At 38.0% G+C, this 17894-nt stretch overlaps 1 protein-coding gene across 5 annotated transcripts in view; it reads left to right on the top strand.

The window, feature by feature from the left end:
- The window catches only part of SEMA5A (semaphorin 5A), a 403052-nt gene extending 385360 nt beyond the window's left edge, over positions 1 to 17692 (top strand). For all 5 annotated transcript variants that reach the window (XM_059472240.1, XM_059472411.1, XM_059472324.1 and 2 more), the window contains 5 exons: positions 1529 to 1699; positions 6699 to 6854; positions 8889 to 8936; positions 11181 to 11392; positions 12744 to 17692. In XM_059472240.1, coding sequence (XP_059328223.1) covers positions 1529 to 1699; positions 6699 to 6854; positions 8889 to 8936; positions 11181 to 11392; positions 12744 to 12863 — 707 coding nt within the window. In that variant the 3' untranslated portion in view covers positions 12864 to 17692. The remainder of the gene's footprint in view (positions 1 to 1528; positions 1700 to 6698; positions 6855 to 8888; positions 8937 to 11180; positions 11393 to 12743) is intronic.
- The last annotated feature ends 202 nt before the right edge of the window (positions 17693 to 17894 follow it).

A 17894-nucleotide genomic window follows, 5' to 3' on the forward strand; every position in this document is an offset into this window, starting at 1 on the left:
TTTGGTATGCAATAAGGAATTATCTGTTTGATTATCAGTTGAGAACCTGAAGCTGTATTCTATCTGAAATTACATTTAAAATGCATATATAGCTTTTAATATCAAAATTCTCCTAGCTCATTTTCTCACTGTTGAAGACTTTACATAGAAGTCATTTTACTCAGCTCACCAAGTGCATTTGTGATGTGCAATCCTGCGAAGCCAAAAGGAGTATTTTTTTAAAATGTTCTATATCTCCATCTAAGAGAGAATTTAAATGCAAATACCAAATAGATATTTTCTCTGTAAGCTAATTTTTTAAAGATTTGTAACCTTTTTTTTATGGTAAGAGATAATAATGGAATAACATTTCAGTAAACCAGTAGAAACTATCCATTGAAATTGAAACTATCATTAATTGAACAGAGAAGATCAAAAAGACATGGTAAACAACTTACTTCTGTAAGAATTCAAATGGTAATGCTTTAAAAAACGGTTTGAAAAGAAATTAATCTTTTTTGTAGGATATGAAAATTTTGAAAGTTTAGGGTTTTGTAAGAAGATGAATGAAGAAAATACGACTTCCCTGGGAGAGGTACATCTGACTTTGTCACGTGGCTACACATACGAAGTCTTTGGCAGACGGGCTGCAATGTGGCTCTAAATACCTGAAACACATCCTGAAGCAGTAGCTGTAAGAAGAGGGGCTCAAAGGAGCCAGACTGGTGCAGGCAATGAAATGAACTTTCATTTAAATCTTGTCTAGTGGCCATGTGTCATAAACCATATGACAAATGAGTCTCCCATGAAATCCAGGCTACATTTCAGAAGAATGTTGTAAAATCTTGACTGGAGAATAGTTTGACATACTTGAATAAGTAAACGCAAAAGAAGGTGGGGAGGAGAAGGTAAATGATAATATTTATTCTTCAAAAACTTGTTTTGGAAACTTAAAATGGCAACTCCTTTTTGTCAATGTGTGTTGCTTTCTTAAGCTTCTGCCATTGTTCTACTTCTGACATCTGTGGTAGAGCTGTGTTAAGACTGTAAGATTATATTGGCCCATCAAATCCTACAACTGTGTTAGGTCATTTGAAATGGGTTGTAGGGTTAAGGCAATCCACCTGTGTTGAGAAACAAATTCTGAATTCCTCCATCCTTCTGTTGCTATCATTTCACTAGGTTTTATTCGTATCAACAAAAAACTATTCTGAGCTTATGATATTTCTGCTAAACAAGCTTTGGTATTTTGTTTCCTCAAAACTGAGAAAAGAAAAATCAAGATTTTTGCCCTTAAAGATATTATGATACCCCCTAAAAGTGTCTTTTATGTATGGGTAATTTTGTTAGACTTTTCCAGCATACCAGGGCCTTTTTAAATTAAATTGCATTGTGATTAAATTTGTGGGAACTATGTTCAGTGACAGCTAAAAATATCCAGTAAGTTCACTAGGCCATGAATTAGATCCACAGAATATGACAAAGATGAGCTGGATTATGTCATGTCTCGCATCAGCTTGGAAAAATACAGTATTCTTTGTCTTTTCAGTGGATGGAGGCTGGTCTTGCTGGTCGTCCTGGTCAAAGTGCTCAGCCACGTGTGGAGGAGGGCATTACATGAGAACCCGCTCGTGCACAAACCCAGCCCCAGCGTACGGAGGGGACATCTGCCTTGGCCTGCACACGGAGGAAGCACTCTGCAACACACAGCCATGTCCAGGTACCCATCCATCTTTGGTCTTTGTGTGCCACAGAATAAGGCATTCCCACTCAGGCAACATATTGCCCTTGATCTATTATTCAGGAGCAAATAATTTCTCTCCCTTATTAAGTGCACAATCAGCCCTTACATGCTACAATGCTACAATGCTACAGTAAATCAAGTACTAGCAGAATACGTTCTACAGGAGACTACCTCCTTCCTCCCTCTTTAAAAATTAAAATCTAAGTTGCTATATCTGAATCTGGATTAAGTAAAATTGTATAATATTTGAAATGGACCTCATCCCATTAAAATGAGACTTTTAGTAAAAATATCACAAAGAAGTGCTTTTGTTACAACACCAAACATTCACAGCAAGCAAATTCCTAAGGTTAATATTCAACATGTGTCATCGCATCAGGTGATATCAGGTCCTTTAAGTAGATAATATTTGCCCTGTTTTAATATAAAACACAAAGAAAACTTTCATGGTCTTTGTAAAACTCCTTCTTCAACTTTTAATGTTAAGGAACAAAGACCTGATCTTTTTAAATGACAATGGAGTGCTTAGTAGATGAAATGTCTCAGCACTCCTGCTAGTTGTATGATATTATGGACCATATCTATTTCTGTAACTTTGACTCTGCCTTTTGACTCATCTTAAAAGAAACTAATTTTTTAAATTTAAATTTAAGTGAGAAATTGAGATTAAAATCACTTTCATTTATTGTTATTGTTATTAAAATAACTTTCATTTATTGCTGATTAGAGGATTACAGGCAACAGCAAAAGAAAAGAAGGAGCTCTGATGCCACACTGTATTACTTGTTTCACTTAGAGCTCCTAGACTTTATAGCAAAAGTTTTCTGCTCATGTGATGAGGCTATGCAAGTGAAGGCAAAAGCCCTTGTATGGCAGACTTTGAATGCATCATATTACTTCTTACGATTCTTTCCTTCTCTAGGCACTACATATCTTCCAGCAGAATAAAAGTACCTACTTTGTCAAAATTAAAGCAGATGGTTTAAAAAAAACTCCAATTGGGTTTAAAAAAAAAGGCCAAGCATAGAAATCAGTTGATTATTTGATTTTTTGAGACAAATATTGTACATTTGTATGCAGAAGTCTCACAGCTGCCTTGAAATCCTTTAAGGCATCTTTGAAAGGTCAGAGCTGGAGTGCTCATTGTGCTAGTATTGCAGCTATTTCTCTTGTTGTGCATTTATTTTCTACCACCATTCTCCTATAAATGACAGTTTGCAAACATTCATAAATAATGCCTTCATCTCATCTTGACCTGCTTGTGACCCAAATTTTGGAGCAGATGCAGAATTCAGGAGGAGGTTGGTTTCATTCATCTTAGTTCAAGAAAGTGGAAACTCATATAAAACAATAACATTTCAGAAGCTTAAAATGTATTTTTCACATTCTGTAATGTTTTATTGATACTTCAATCTCACTGAAAATTTGCCGTAGGTTTTTGAAACAGCAGTCATCCACTAGCTGTGAGCATGGCCCTTGCCTCATGTTTACAATATAGATTTCACAACTGCTTTTTACTGCTCTTATTTCACATGGGTATGGGTCAAAAATAACCACAGTGCTTCATAGATCAAGTTGGACAGATACTTGAACACCTGCAGAGCCATTTTCTTGGGGTAAGGACCCAGGAAAGAGTGGTTTGTCCTTATGCAGATCTGAAAACACCATTGCTGACATTCACTGCTTGAGTGACATGCTCAGTGTAAGAGAATAGTAATGACACTTGGAATCTAAGAACAACCATCCAGCACAGAAATGAATATGCAAAAAATGGAAATGATTTATAACATTTCTTAAGTTGTGAAAAGAGCGAAGATTTTTTGGCATTTGAAATACTCCTTTTCTTTTTCCAAACAAAACTAGCAGCAAATGAAACTTTCTGGAATCCTGATACTAAGGATTTGTTGAGGATGTAGAGATTTAATGGAAAATCCAACTGAAAGTATTCAAGTATGCACTTAAAAAAAAATAACAGGCTTGTGTCTGTAAAACACATCAGTTTTTCATCTTTCCTTTCAAAAGCTCTATCACTGAGTTTGTAGTTTTAATTTACTCAAATGCAATCACAGCAATATGAAAGGAAGCACTGCAGTATTGATCAATAGTGGCTAATTATCAGTAAGTGTAACCCATTGCAATGTGTCTGCAATATGTTGCATAAAACAGTATTTTATGCCTTAAGTATTTACTGCTTTTCTAAGAGGTGAAAATACTTTCTGTCCTTGGATTGGTAACTTGCACATACAAACAATGGACAAAGCAGCTGAGCATTTAGAAATGGTGGTGTAATACTGCATGAAAGAGATTTAAATGTTACATTGATTAATCTGATCTTTGTGCAGTGCTGCCTTCACCAAGGGATCTCTTAGGAATTGCTTTATCTTAACGTGGTGTCAAAGGCCAGCCAAGAGTCTGTAGGAAGAAGATGTGACATGTCATGATTAAGCCTTGCCATGTTAGAGGTGAAAAGCAGTTCAGCAAGTTAAACACCTCTCCAGTTGACCTTCTCTTTTACATTCTCATGACTTGTGCACAGAACTGAGGAGCAAGTTCAGGAGCCTGACTGAGGGGCAAGAGAGCCTCAGATACTTTGAAGATATCAAAGGACTGAGGCAAGATAGCTGAGTCAGTACAAAATAATGCAAAAGCTGTGGGATCATCTTCCCAGGGATGGCACATCTGACAATTTGAAGTCATGCATCTGTTAGTCTCAGGTGTTTTACTCCTCTGCAGCTCTCTGAGCTCCCAACTACCTCTTCAAACCACAGGTTTGGTGTGAGGACCCACCATTGCAGGGGTGACCCTCTGTTTCATGCTTACACTGATGTCCTCCCTCTCTCTCCTCCTCTGATTCTGTGTGCCAGATGAAGCTGATCAGCTCAGCACCAGACCCAGACTACCTGTCCTGTAGTGTCTGATGCACTGCAGGACTCAGTTTCTTTATGGGTCTCCTAAGGAGCAGGACAGAACAGTAACCTTGCCCAATCACTCATTTATGACTTAGCATGATCCCTGTGTACTCTGATGTTCCTATTTCATCATGGGATGTAGCTCCTTCAGCAAAGGATCTGGCAAGCCAAAAGCGCATTGGACAAGATGGGGCTGCAGAGTGCACCAGCCAACAAAATGCATTTAGGATTCCCACAACTATTTTGGCACCTGCTGCATATATCCCAATTATACCAGGACTGGACAAAAATCTTGGCTCTGGCTTAAGCATGCTCTCTAGCAACAGTGCGAACAGGGCTAAGATTTGTAATGGGCAACATTCCTTTGAGCTTGAATGAGCAGGGCTTTATTGTTACTAAATATTTAGGGTAAAGATCCATATACTTATTTTACTTAAATCTAGCAGCTGGCACTGGAGGTGATAACAGCAGCCCCTGGATGTGCCACACTAAGCAGGAAAGCAGAAAGAAGCCAGTCCATTTGCTTGACTCCCACCTCAGCTCCTCTACCCCCCTGAATTAGGATTGAACTACATTTTGGCATCTGCCTCTGTGCTCCTGGTACCCACTCTGCAAATGAGCCCCTCCCAGAACCTTTCACAGGGAACAGAAAAGCCAAAGGACAGAGCTGAGTATTTCTGCTGCTCACAATAACAAGATCTTACAAGCTGATTGTATCAAGATATTTGTCCTGTTGTTCAAAGAAGGCCTCATCAAGACAGTTACTAATGGTTCATTAACTATCAATATCCTAGTTCCTACCTGACCTGCTAGGTAAATCTATTTAATAAACAACAGCTATTGCTTGACATTTTTCAAGACTGCAGTCTCAAGTATTTCTGCTGCAGTCTGTTATATTTTAGATGACTGAGAGTTTTAACTTATTTCCTGTGTGAACAAGGGGAAAGTAATAAGTAAATGTGATCCTTGTATTCTGGAATTATACAAGATATTGGAAGGGGCCCCAAAGACTGTAAAACTTCCTTGGCTTTCCACCTGATTAACAGTGTAGAAAAGCTTCACTAATTCACTAATTGTAATGTTTTTTCAATCTAACTTGAATCAAAATAAGAAAATACACAGTTTTTCATTTAAGCCAAAATGAGATTTTTTAAATTTGCTTCATATTGGCATAAAATCACTTAAAATTTTGAAGTAGAAACAAGTTTGGTTTGGAATAGTAGGACTCTATTTATTCTATGTCAAAACCATAAAGCCTATCTCTGTGGGAAGGCTGACAGAAGAAAGGAAGTTTACCTGAGCTCTGTCTTTCTTACATTTGCCAAACTCAGAACAGTCCTATGAAGGCAAGGCTTGGCCTTGGGTTGTAAGAATGCTGAGTGCAGTAAACTCACACCACCTCATGGGAATGAGATCAATTCACTTCATTTAAGGAAAGTATCTGAGATCACACAGGCATGAAATAAAAATATCTTAATCAAAGCTACATGAGGAGAGGAAGAAATATAGAAAATAAATAGAAGGTGACAAACTGAATGGGGAAAAGAGGATGAGAATCTACAGCCAAGAAATGAACCTGAAATAGGAAAAGCTAAAAAAGAAAACTTTAATAAAATCTTAAAGATGCTTCTGTTTTGGGGTTAAATACACATCCTGTTTCAGAATGGAATACTCTTATAGTTCTAATTGCTACTGGTCAGGTACATAAAAAAATGCAGTGCATTTGTTCACCTTAATGACCTAGACTGGAATTAATTCCACAGCTATCACTCTTTCAGTCACCCCCACAGAATCCTCCAGCTTCTCACTTCCACACACAAAGGCCATGGTAGATGCCAAAACCATGAGATGTCTGTGGCAAATTTACCATCACACCCACATTTCAGAGACTTCTACCAAAGCCAAACTGCCTTTGTTTTATCAGAATGAAGGAGCTGCTAGATGGTGGTGGCTGGGGAGGAAGCTTTCTGTCCTAACTCAGAAATACAACTATTTCTCTCTGGCTCAGGGCACTTGAACTCCTTAATCCCAGTGTCTGCATGTGTGTCCCTCTCTGCCTGTTGCAGACAGCTGGTCCGAGTGGTCCGAGTGGTCTGACTGCGACTCGTCTGGCCTCCAGACTCGCGCTCGGCAGTGCATCCTCGTGTTCCCTGTGGGCAGCCAGTGCATGGGCAACACCACGGAGAGCCGAGCCTGCGGGGTGGACTCCAACTTCATACCAGGTGAGACCACATCAGCCAGCTCCTTGGAGGATTAGGGAAATCTCTCAAGGTTTCAGGAGCGAGGCATAGCACTGTTCCAGACTGCACTGTGCAGATCCGTGAGCTGAAGCAGAGCTTGCCTTTAGTTAGCACAAGGATGTTGGTCTACTGTGTAGAGACCATGTATCTTGGTGTCTACATAAAAATCTGTCCCATGGCACCCAGCGTCACTGCCTTCATTAGTCACTGTCGCAGCATTCTGCAGGTCTGTCCCATTCTACTTCATAGCAGAGGATGAGTACACACAGCAAGCAGAAATAGTTTGCTTTTTATTTTAAGTGGTTTTGGGACTAGGATTATTAAAGAAACATTGCTGTGGGTTTTGTGGATTGCATGTACAAAATGGGTGCTGTGGTTGTAAGTCTGGAAATCATTTCAGACAGTCCCTTACCTGGATAACTGCTCAGAAAGGTAAATACTATTAGCTTTGGCTCCAGTCTTATCTCCCATGACTGCTAAGTACCTAATGAATAGTCACATTATGTATTATTCTATAGTATTAGTTGAAACTCATGACTGTACTTTTGTTTTTAAATCGCAGGAGTCATTTAAATCCACACAACAGTATGGATGGCCACAATGCACTGCTGTTAACAGTTGACTTTCTCCCTATGTACATTAAAAATAGCTAGGGTTCTTTTCACAGACAGAAAAATTTACATTTTAATGTATCATTTGAAATGTATCTGTGTTTATTCAGTGCTGCATCCTTTTCTTTGAGTGACTGTGCAGTAAACTATAGTGCAATGTAACAAAGACATCAGCAAAGTTAAACTCTGTTTTTATGGATGGTGCATAATGCTTTAACTCCCAAATTGTATTTTCCTCTAAAACCAATGTGAAAAATGTCAGTATGAAAGCAAAAATGCCCACATTGTATTTTCCCTTTTCTAAGACTTTTGAAGCTCTATTAATATCCTCATTCTGTGAATCTGCAGCTTAATCCAATATCAGCTCTACATCTTGTTTTGGAAGGAAGGCATTTTCTGAAACAGAATCTGAAACAAGCCACCATTTCTCTTGCCCTTCTGGTTTGCTGCCCCTCCTCACATTACCAGTAACACAGCAGATAAGGTCATGCCATTACTCCCACCTTAGTGAATCAAGCTTGCTTTCTCCGGCTCACTTGGCTCACTTTTTTCATCCAGGTCTTCTAACTGAGACGTTTCCTCCCTAGCTCTTGGCTGAAAAGACCAATCCCTGCAGAAGTGGCAACCTTCCTCTGTTGTAAGAACTGGGCACATAGCACTAGCCCATTTCTGTATCTTTTACTTCACTTCATTTTTTTCTTGGAAAGACACTATCAAAAAACTTAAAATTCTCCTTTTTTGAAATCTGGTGTCAGCTACCTCACTTGTATACAAATTATCCTTGACCCTTTCAGAGAGGTTCAAAAGACTGATTTGTAAGGCAGAACTTCCCTTCATGGAAACCATGGTCTGGAATTAAGGAGAGGAAAAGCTTGTTTGCCTTCAGATTTTATCCTGTATTTTCAAAGTAAAAATGGTAAGGATACAGGCTGGAATTGCATTTAATTAGTTTACTATTGAGACCTACAAAATTAGCAGTTGTCTTTTTTGAAGATGTATAAATTCCCACTTTTCACATTAGTGCTAGAAGTGACTTCTGGAAGTAATGAGCACATTTGAAGGTAAGGTAATTAAACTGTAGTTAATTTTACTTCAGTAAATCAACTCTTTCTCCACAAGCCTGAACTCCACAAGAATGTTTCCATGTACATTTCATCCTTTTTATTCCAGGGATGTTTTGAGCAAGAATTAAAAATAAGTTGTTGCTTTTGCTTGGGAAACTAAGGAGCCTGAAGATGTCATAGGTCCTTTCTATTAATTCTAACACATAGTAAAAATATTTTTTACCTTTAATTGAAGTGAATGTAATAGAACGAATTTTTAAATTCTTTCTGTGTTAATCTAACTAGAAGTTCTCTGTAATATTTTTTTCTCCTTGGCCTAAGTGGTTTATTTGTTTTTCTAGAAATATCTGTGGCACGATCCAGCAGCATAGAAGAGAAACGATGTGGCGGTAAGCTTTGCAGCTCAAGATGTCTGTTAAATGCTGAAATGTTGAGTCTCCATTTTTTGATTTTGTTTCACCTTTTGCACTCTCTTATTAGTAATATTCTACCTTCTAAATGCTGCATTCTCATTATTTACACTTGTACAGAAAAAAATAGTTACTTGTACAGAAAAATGTAGTTACTACAGGATTTCTCATTAAATATCCATCTGTCATTGGTGACCTTTGAGAGTAGAACATGCATTATTGGATGTTTTTATTTTCTTCTTTGCCAGTGTAGCAGTCACCCTTGTACTCAAAAGGAAATATCTATAATAATCTAGTTATCAGAAGGTTGAAATGTGTAAATTTGTTGCTCCGCCTTTTTCAGGATAACAAGTGCACAAACCTCTTTTAGACTCCAAAAAAAACAACAGAAAAACAGCCTGCTAACAAATTTAATAGCCCAGACTCTATCTGGGACTCATTTTCAGCTTCATTTTCAGAGACAAAACTGAAAAGTAAATAAAAGGTTCCATTCTAGAGAGTCGTTATGCTAGAAAAATAGATCTCGAAAGGAAAAACTTTTAAAACCACAAAACAATAAGAAGAAGAAGAAGAAAGAAGAAGGAAAATGAACTCTTTTTTCTTAGCTATCACGCTTAGTCTGTGGCATCATGGTAATAGCTCTGGCCAGTCCTAGTATTCTTCCATGCACAGATAAGCTGCATTTTTAACCTAATAAAGGACAATGAAAAAGCAGAGGTTATGAAAGGGTACTTGTAGATATGGTAACTTGTTACAGGAGCCAAGATAATATAATTTGATTTTTTTTGCTAATTAGCAGTTGTACTCTGAAAACATTTTGCCAAGTTCTACAGCACTGGGAAGCCCTCATAAAGGTGTAGAAGGATATTTTACTGATAGATTGATATATTGGCACAGTCAACTGAGTAACCTAAATATTAGTTTGTGTTTCTAGGTACCCAGTAGGCATGTAAAGGTTTTGTAAACCTTAGATTTTACAAAAAATGAGACCCATGTGCTGGCCCATTTTTCTGTATCACAGTGAAAAATATCTAAGAGATGTTTTAAAGACTAGCACCAGTAAATCAGTTTTAAATTCTTAATTTGTACATTTAGGCAACAACAAACAAATTTTCAGTCATGCTAAGATGAAATTTCCAATATGAGCTTCTCAGTGGTATTTCTCCCCTAAAGTAAATGAAAAAGCACAGCTCCTGTTCAAAATAACAATGGAAAGCAGTCCAGTTTGTTTATTTTGAACTAATCCTTCTGGTTCCATATCTGATCTAGTTTCTCTGTTCAGTAACATCAGGGGATGATTGTGCTTTAAGTTCCCTCCTACAGTTTCATGCAGCAATGGGCTTCCTCTCAGTTTTAATCCTTGCGTGGTGGAGAGGGTTTCCCATGGTCTGATGCCATTGTGCCTGTGAAGAACAGAGCAGACAGGAGTGTGCTGGGCTCTGAGGTGTTGACTTTGCACTCTCTGGCTGCCCTGCTTAAAGGTGTATTGAGATTCAAGGAGTCTATCTCTCGCCACTTCCCATTTCCCCCTAGAGTGCTACCATTTCTTCTTTACTCCCTCTTAAATAAAGTTCCAAGAGCTGGAGAAGGAAACAAACTGGCCAAGATACAAAAGGAATGATAACCAGCAAGAATTAAAGCAGAGATGGAAAAAACATCTGCTGCTGCTTCTGGGATATGCATCCAGTAAAAGGGATATGGAAAACATTTATGGAACGCAGGAATGGAGTTCAGTGATATCAGGATTTTTTCAGTTCTGCCACGAGTCACTGTGTATAAGAGAAAAAACTGTAATAACAGCAGAGGAGGTGATACTGTAGTTCACTGAAAGAAAAAAACTATTTATGTATACTATATACATAATTTACACATAACAAGGCTCTGTTACACAGTCTGAAAAAAACCCCTGATGAACTATTCAAACATAGGGAATGCAATTAATTTTTCTTTTATTTGTGTACTGAACTTATTTAAGCATCTTTCAATGATCTCTACTTTAAGAGATGTATGGGTATCTAAGATTCTTATAATGGTCCCTTCAGGGAGGTAAAATGAATTTGTTACTGTAGGAATAAACTATCACAATTGAGATGTTTCAGGGAAACACATGAAAATTCCCTTATCCTTATTTGAATCAAACACTTGTCTACATTTTTCCCCGAGCTGAAGCTTTTACTGCTGCTGCCTCAAAATTAAGACTGCCTTCTTCTCTCCGCTCCGCAGAGTTCAACATGTTCCACATGATCGCAGTAGGATTGAGCAGCTCAATCCTCGGGTGCCTTCTCACCCTGCTTGTTTACACCTACTGCCAGCGGTACCAGCAGCAGTCCCACGACGCCACCGTCATCCACCCGGTGTCACCCGCTCCGCTCAACACCAGCATCACCAACCACATCAACAAACTGGACAAATACGACTCTGTGGAGGCCATCAAGGTGAGCAGAGAGCTGGGAGCTACTCAGTGCACCTAGACGACATTTCTCCTTGCTGCTTTTCCACAGTGGCATTTCAGCTCAGCTTGTGCTGATTGTTAATGACAAAAGCAGATTTCACTTGAGGTATTGTAATTGCAGATCCTTTCACTTGTCAATCCCTGTTAGCCAGGAAGTTGGATTTTGCATCTGTGTATAATTTATACAGCAGGTTTTGCTGGGAAAAAAGCAAATCACTCAAGTTGTTTTGTAGGGTTTTTTTCCTAATTGTGTTCCCTAGTGGCTTGTTCAAGAAGTAAATAGAGCCATTTCCCATGGCATCCACTGAAGAAATTCCTTTGGCTCTGATGATCCAGTTTCAAGGGCACTGTTCATCTTCCTGCACTATGTCTCTGTATGGGAGATGTACCTGGTGAATATATTCTGGGTCAGACCCCCAGCTACTGTTTATAGCCAAACTACTCTGTGAAAAAGCAGTACAGGTGGACTGAGAGTCTATAATGATATCCATACTATTTCATCATTATTCCCAAATTGCTCTTCTCTTTTTGTGACCTTTTAAAATAACTCTGCTTTTCAGATCCATTAAATTAAGGACGGATGTGCATTTTGAAAATACCTAGTTCAGTATCTGCAGATTACAAAGTTTATTCATGCATCTGCAAAGCTTTTTTGCAAATGAGGATTTTTCTTAAATCCTACTTGGATAATCCAGTTCTTAATTTCTGCATTTTTCTTTCTAATTAAAGTCATTTTAATGAAAATTATTAAAAACAGCAAGAAAAGTCTGGATCTTCTAGTCAGCAGTGGAATATGAACTTAATTTAAAGCTTTTTGATATTCCACATCATCTCTCTAGATAGCTACAGAAACAAAAAAAGCCATTCCTTTGAAAATTAGTATTCTAAATACCCATATTACTTTTTTAAAAAACAGGTTTTATGCTTTAAGGCCTTCAGACATTTCTGACACTTGAAAATCAGGGAATTAAGACAGTAAAGAGAAAATAATACTTATTCAGTAAAAAGATAGTGACTCATCCTAATAGGAAGGACTGCATATATATGATTAAAGATATTCACAGAATCATAAAATTAGTTCTGTAATATTATAGGGGAAAATGTCTGGTTTTATGAAGTAGAATTACTTTCTGTAGGAATGTTATTACATAAGAAGATACTTCTTGCAAATCCAAGTTTCTGTAGATATACAGGTATTTCTCAATGCATTTCTGACTGGCTTACTATACACAGGTATGTGCCACAAAAACTGCCTTGATGAAAGAGCACTTAGCGGTTATCTTTCCTGTGTCCTTTTCATTTTCTGATTTCTTTTTTTCTCTTTTTCTTCTCAGGCATTCAACAAAAACAACCTGATTCTAGAGGAGAGAAACAAATACTTCAATCCACATCTTACTGCAAAGACTTATTCTAATACCTATTTTACAGATTTCAATAATTATGATGAATACTAATGGGCTTGTGTATTTTCTGGCCTCCTGTAACTCCCCAGTCCCAAGGCCTGTGCTACTCAAGTGCTCATGTGATTGAGGCTTCAGAGATGAAGTTCAGAGACATTTCAAGCACGATCCAAGCCATCAAATCCCATTGCTGCCAAAAGCCCAAGCCGCCTGTTTGTGACATGATGTTTTCTTTGCAGAATGCAAGGTTGGCCTTCAGTGTCAGGGGCAGCTGTAGCCTCACAGTGTTGCTGGACCACTCATGAGGCTTGCATTGCTTCGCTCAGTTTCATAAATTTCCACTCATATTTCTCTAACAAGTGACTAAGTCATTCCGGAGTCTTAAAAAGAAATTATAATGTTACCCCTTAAATCTGGGCCAGGAGTGCAAATCTAATTTTCTTTCTAGGCATTGTCTTTTATTTCCTTGGGGTTTAAAAAGGGAGCTTTGCTGTTAGCCCTCTGTGCAGTCTCCTGAAGCTCACACTGCCAAAAAGAGCTCACAAGGTGCTGGGGATGACAAGAAGAAATGTGGTGGTTTAGTGATCCTCTGCAGCAGCTCTGGGCTCTGTAGGCTGATCTTCCTGGTCTGTAAATCACTCAGGCTGCTGTTCAGCTGCTCAGAGTGCAGAGAGGTACTAAGGCTGTACCGAGGGACACAATCTTGTAATTAACCCGACACCTCCGGGGTCAGTGCTTTGCAGCTGCAAGCCGAGCCCAGTCACACAACGCCTTCACCTTGCTCAGTTTAATTTTTGCGAGGGTGCAGAAGGGGCATGTCCCAAGGGAGCCCGAGGGAGGAGGGCAGGTGGGAGAGGCACACTGGGAGGTTTTTCTCTGTGTCTTTAACGAGCCGGCCTTGCTGCAGCATGTGGATCTGTTGTGGCATTCCACGGGCTTCCTCTCCCTGGTGCGTGCCCATGGGACACCCTTGTCTCTGATGGCTGTGGCCACCAGGCTGGCCACGGGGCAGTACAACTGCACTGTGTATTGTGTGCCATCTCTAGCTCTTGGGGGCATGTAGGCATAATCATAGGTCTGCTTTTTTCTTTCCAGCTTTTACTTTATATGCACGTATCCAACAAACAAAGCTGGCTCAGAGAATATAAATACGTTTGCAAGGGGCTGTCTCATCTTGCTGCCATGTCTGACCTGCATCAGTCAGCCCCTAGAGGAACATTCTTATGGTGTTTCAAGTGATGATCTTGTTCGATTTCATTGATGTACATATTTAAGTTTTAAGTTATCAGTTTTAATTCCTTTTGTAGTGGTAGATGAGAAAACACAAAGTTTTGTACCATTTTTCTTTGTCTTGTCTCTTTTCACCCACATTCATGACATTTTTATTTTTGTATCTGAAATTTTATATGTATAACTAAAAAGAAAATTGCAGGGATTTGAGTCAGATTTTACAGAGTTTATAGTAGCAAGGAAGCATTTGCTATTCTCAGAAGCTAGTGAGAAGAAATTAAGTGAATATTAAGGATTAAAGGACTGGGCTTTCATTTTTTTGCTAAAAGCAAAGACCATCATGCTAGAATACTAGGGAGGTATGCAAGGAGAAGCAGAGTGGAAATGCTACCATTCTGTTTAGAGCCCTTGCTAGTTAGGTTATGGTATGATAGACAAATAGAGAAAAACATGTATATATTATAATGATTCGCCACTATATATGAAAAAAAAAATAAAAATACCAATAAACACTTCCCTAGCAATGGTAAATACTGTATCTACTCATGGCAGTGAACTGTACTTTGGAATGGGGATAGATCTGAATGTAGCACTATGCTTCCAATCTGTTCTACAGAAAAATGAAAAAATTCAAAATGGTCTTTAAAATGCTATGCAGTAAAATGAACACACATTTACCATCTATGAAAGTAATTAAGATCAGCCACCTATTTTTTTTTCCAGCTGAATAGTTCTCCCTGTTACTAACTCAGCTAAATGAAAGCACCTCGCCTTCACACCACCTCATCTCCAGAAAGTATAATTATGCTGGGTCTCTATAATTTGTGATTTTTTACTGTACATTAGATTTGGTTTTCCAGGAATAAATTGATTGCTGTGAGTAAGAGAAAATTTTCTTTGCAAGAAATAGAGGGAAGAAAAACTCTCCAAGTCATAACCAATATGGTATTTGAATTACTGTGTTCATGCTAAAAGATAAATTTTATATTTAAATAAGATAAAATAAAACCTATATTGTTGCTACTGTCAAGAAAAAGCAGCACATGTACATACACACATATGAGCAACATTGTTCCTTTCTGCCCCTGTATTAAGAGCACATTAGTCTAACTTCTGGATTTTATATTTAGACTATTAGTTTTGAGACCAATACCTTTAAAAGATTTGAACTATGTATTTTTATTTTACCTTTTTTAATTAAAATTACTGAAATTATCTTCTTTTTCCGAACTCCTGAGTAGTTTGAGGCGTGCCTAACTTTATAGAGATCTATTTTTCATTCTTTTTGTGGATAAATACATATGTTAGATATGTGTTATATAGGTGTCAATAATACCCTTGGTTAAGTCTGCATGATCATAGCTAGAAGTCCATTTAGCAGATGCTCAGTCTGCTCACACTTCCCTCTCCTAAAGGGGTATTTCAGGTGTTCCAGATCTTTGAGCAGCTCCTATGCCAACATGTCAGGAAAGTAATTATTTTTCTTCATGATTTAGCTTCCTAAATTTAGTTGTTCTATATCACAAATAGAAATATATTCAAAATTCTATCTGAAGCAGCAGGGTAAACGTGGAAACTTCACAGCACTTAAATGAGAAAAACTAGATGGCAAGATCTCCTTGTCAAGCTAGGTTGTGAGACAACAAGTTTTAAAGCCTTTAGATATTTGTGTCTTAGGTAATTTTAAAGGACCCCAAATGCACTGCCTTTATCAGTATTTTCACCTTCTGAATTCTGTGTTTAGTACAGCTTTTTCTAGTACATGGAGCAAAGCAAAGTGCAGTCTCCATTAATTTTCAACTGACTTTATTTAGCATTTTTTCTAAAATAGGCTACAAAGCTGAAAAAGCAGATTTCATAGAATTGTTTAGGTTGGAAGATGTCCAAGATCAAGTCCAACAATTAACCTAGCACTGCCAAGTCCCCTATTAAAAGATGTCTATTTCTTCTTGAAAGCTCTTATTTTTCTGTCAAAAAAAAAAAAAAACTACTGGGCATTTCGTGCAAACCTTGTTTAAGCCAATAGAGCTCTCAAATTTTCTCAAGGATAAAATGTGGTTCTGAAATCATTGGTTTTTTTCCTTTGAAAGTGAAAATCTAGTCTCTTGCTCATCAAATGCCATGCTTAAGTATCTTCCATCTGTTTACTTGGATAAAGTGATCTATTTTGGATAAATAATTATTTACCTCTGAAGCCATTAGTTACTATTACTAACCATGCTTACACTGATTGCATAAATTTAAAAATGCTTCTCTGTCTGAATGCAAACAGTTTGGCAGATAAATGAGAATTCTCAAAGTTGTTTCCATGTAGCCCTGCTGCATGGAGGGAGAAGGAAGCAAGGCTGCCAGTCCCATCCTGCACAGTACAGACACTCATTGGCCAACTCAAAGTACTGCTATGCCTGAGTACACATTTTGTGCTTATTTTTTATTTTTCTGAATCATAGCATATGTTCCTCGGTTGTTTAGAAAACTGACTCCCATGCTTGCAGATATATCTTGGATGTTGATTTGAATTTGATGATCTTTATGGCCTTTTTAAGTTACTCTATGTAGAAGCTCTTCCAGCTGTTTGCAGTCACCTGATGTTGAAGCAGTGTGGTTTGGCTAAAACTAATCAAGAGATTTTTTACTAGGATTAGAAATTTTATGAGAGAGGGGAAGAAAGAATGGGGCTTAAATGGCTTTGATTTCCAGGCTATTAAGCAGTACTGATTAAAGTCTCACATTGGTGTGGGGTACTGTGCATTTAGTTAGCTCTACCTGAGATCCACGCCAGACTCTGGGAAAATACCAGTCCAGCATACAAATCAGGAGCTACTGAAGCACTTATGTTAGTGAAGAAATTTCTCAGAGCATCAGACCATATGGCTGTTCAAACCAGAAAAGAATGTAAGAGGTCCCAGATGTAAGTAAAATGTTAATAGGATTAAATGCTTCAGTATTTTTTTGTTCATAATTATAGAATAAATATATTCACTTCTTTAAATGTGGGACCAGTTTTAATAAAATCGGCGCAACATGAGCACATTCCTAATGCTGACTGTATGCATAATGGCTTTGCTGTATGAGATCAATTCTGTAAACAGTTTGGTCCAAGCTTATCTTGCTCTGCTTGAAGCCTCTGGCCAATTTTAACTGTAGCTGCCACCAGCATTGTCTGTGTCTCATCTAGGAAAACATACTTAGATGGGCAGAGTACATCCTGATGAGGGCTTGTGTCTCTCCACCAACACTGCAGTGAGCCTAGAGAGAGATGCTTCTAATTTGCAGTGTAATTTCCATGCCTAGGTTGGCATAAGCTAGGCTCTTGGATATAATTTTACTCATCACATAAGTAACCACACCAAGATCAATGGTATATATGTAACAAGTTACTTATTTTAATGTGTTTACAGAATTGAGCCCAAAATGTATTGCTTCTGCGCAAATCCATGCACAGTACAAGATGACTTCAATAGTAAAAAAAACCAGATCCATTTAAAATTGTTCACAAGCAAATCTGCATCTTGATATCAGGGAATAATATGTGTTCATTGTGTGGGGTATTTGAATTCATTCCTTTCTTTGCTAAATAAATGAATGATAAAACAAGATACTGCTTGACTTCATTTAAAAGCCATTCTTCCAAATAAAGAAGGATTGTGGGATCTGTGGACATTTTCCCTTTTTTCTATCTACTCTTCTCCACAGAAATGAACCCGTTTGTGGCTGAAATAGCCTTTAGCTGGACTGTTCTGTGTCACTAAATGAATGCTTTGCATTGTGTTGCCATGCGACAACATTCTCTAACTGGGATGGTACAAAGAGGGAAGTACGCAAACCTGGGAGGTTTGGCAACAATTTCAGCCC

Source organism: Ammospiza nelsoni, chromosome 1 (genome assembly GCF_027579445.1).
Source record: "Ammospiza nelsoni isolate bAmmNel1 chromosome 1, bAmmNel1.pri, whole genome shotgun sequence".
NCBI classification, from domain to species: domain Eukaryota; kingdom Metazoa; phylum Chordata; class Aves; order Passeriformes; family Passerellidae; genus Ammospiza; species Ammospiza nelsoni.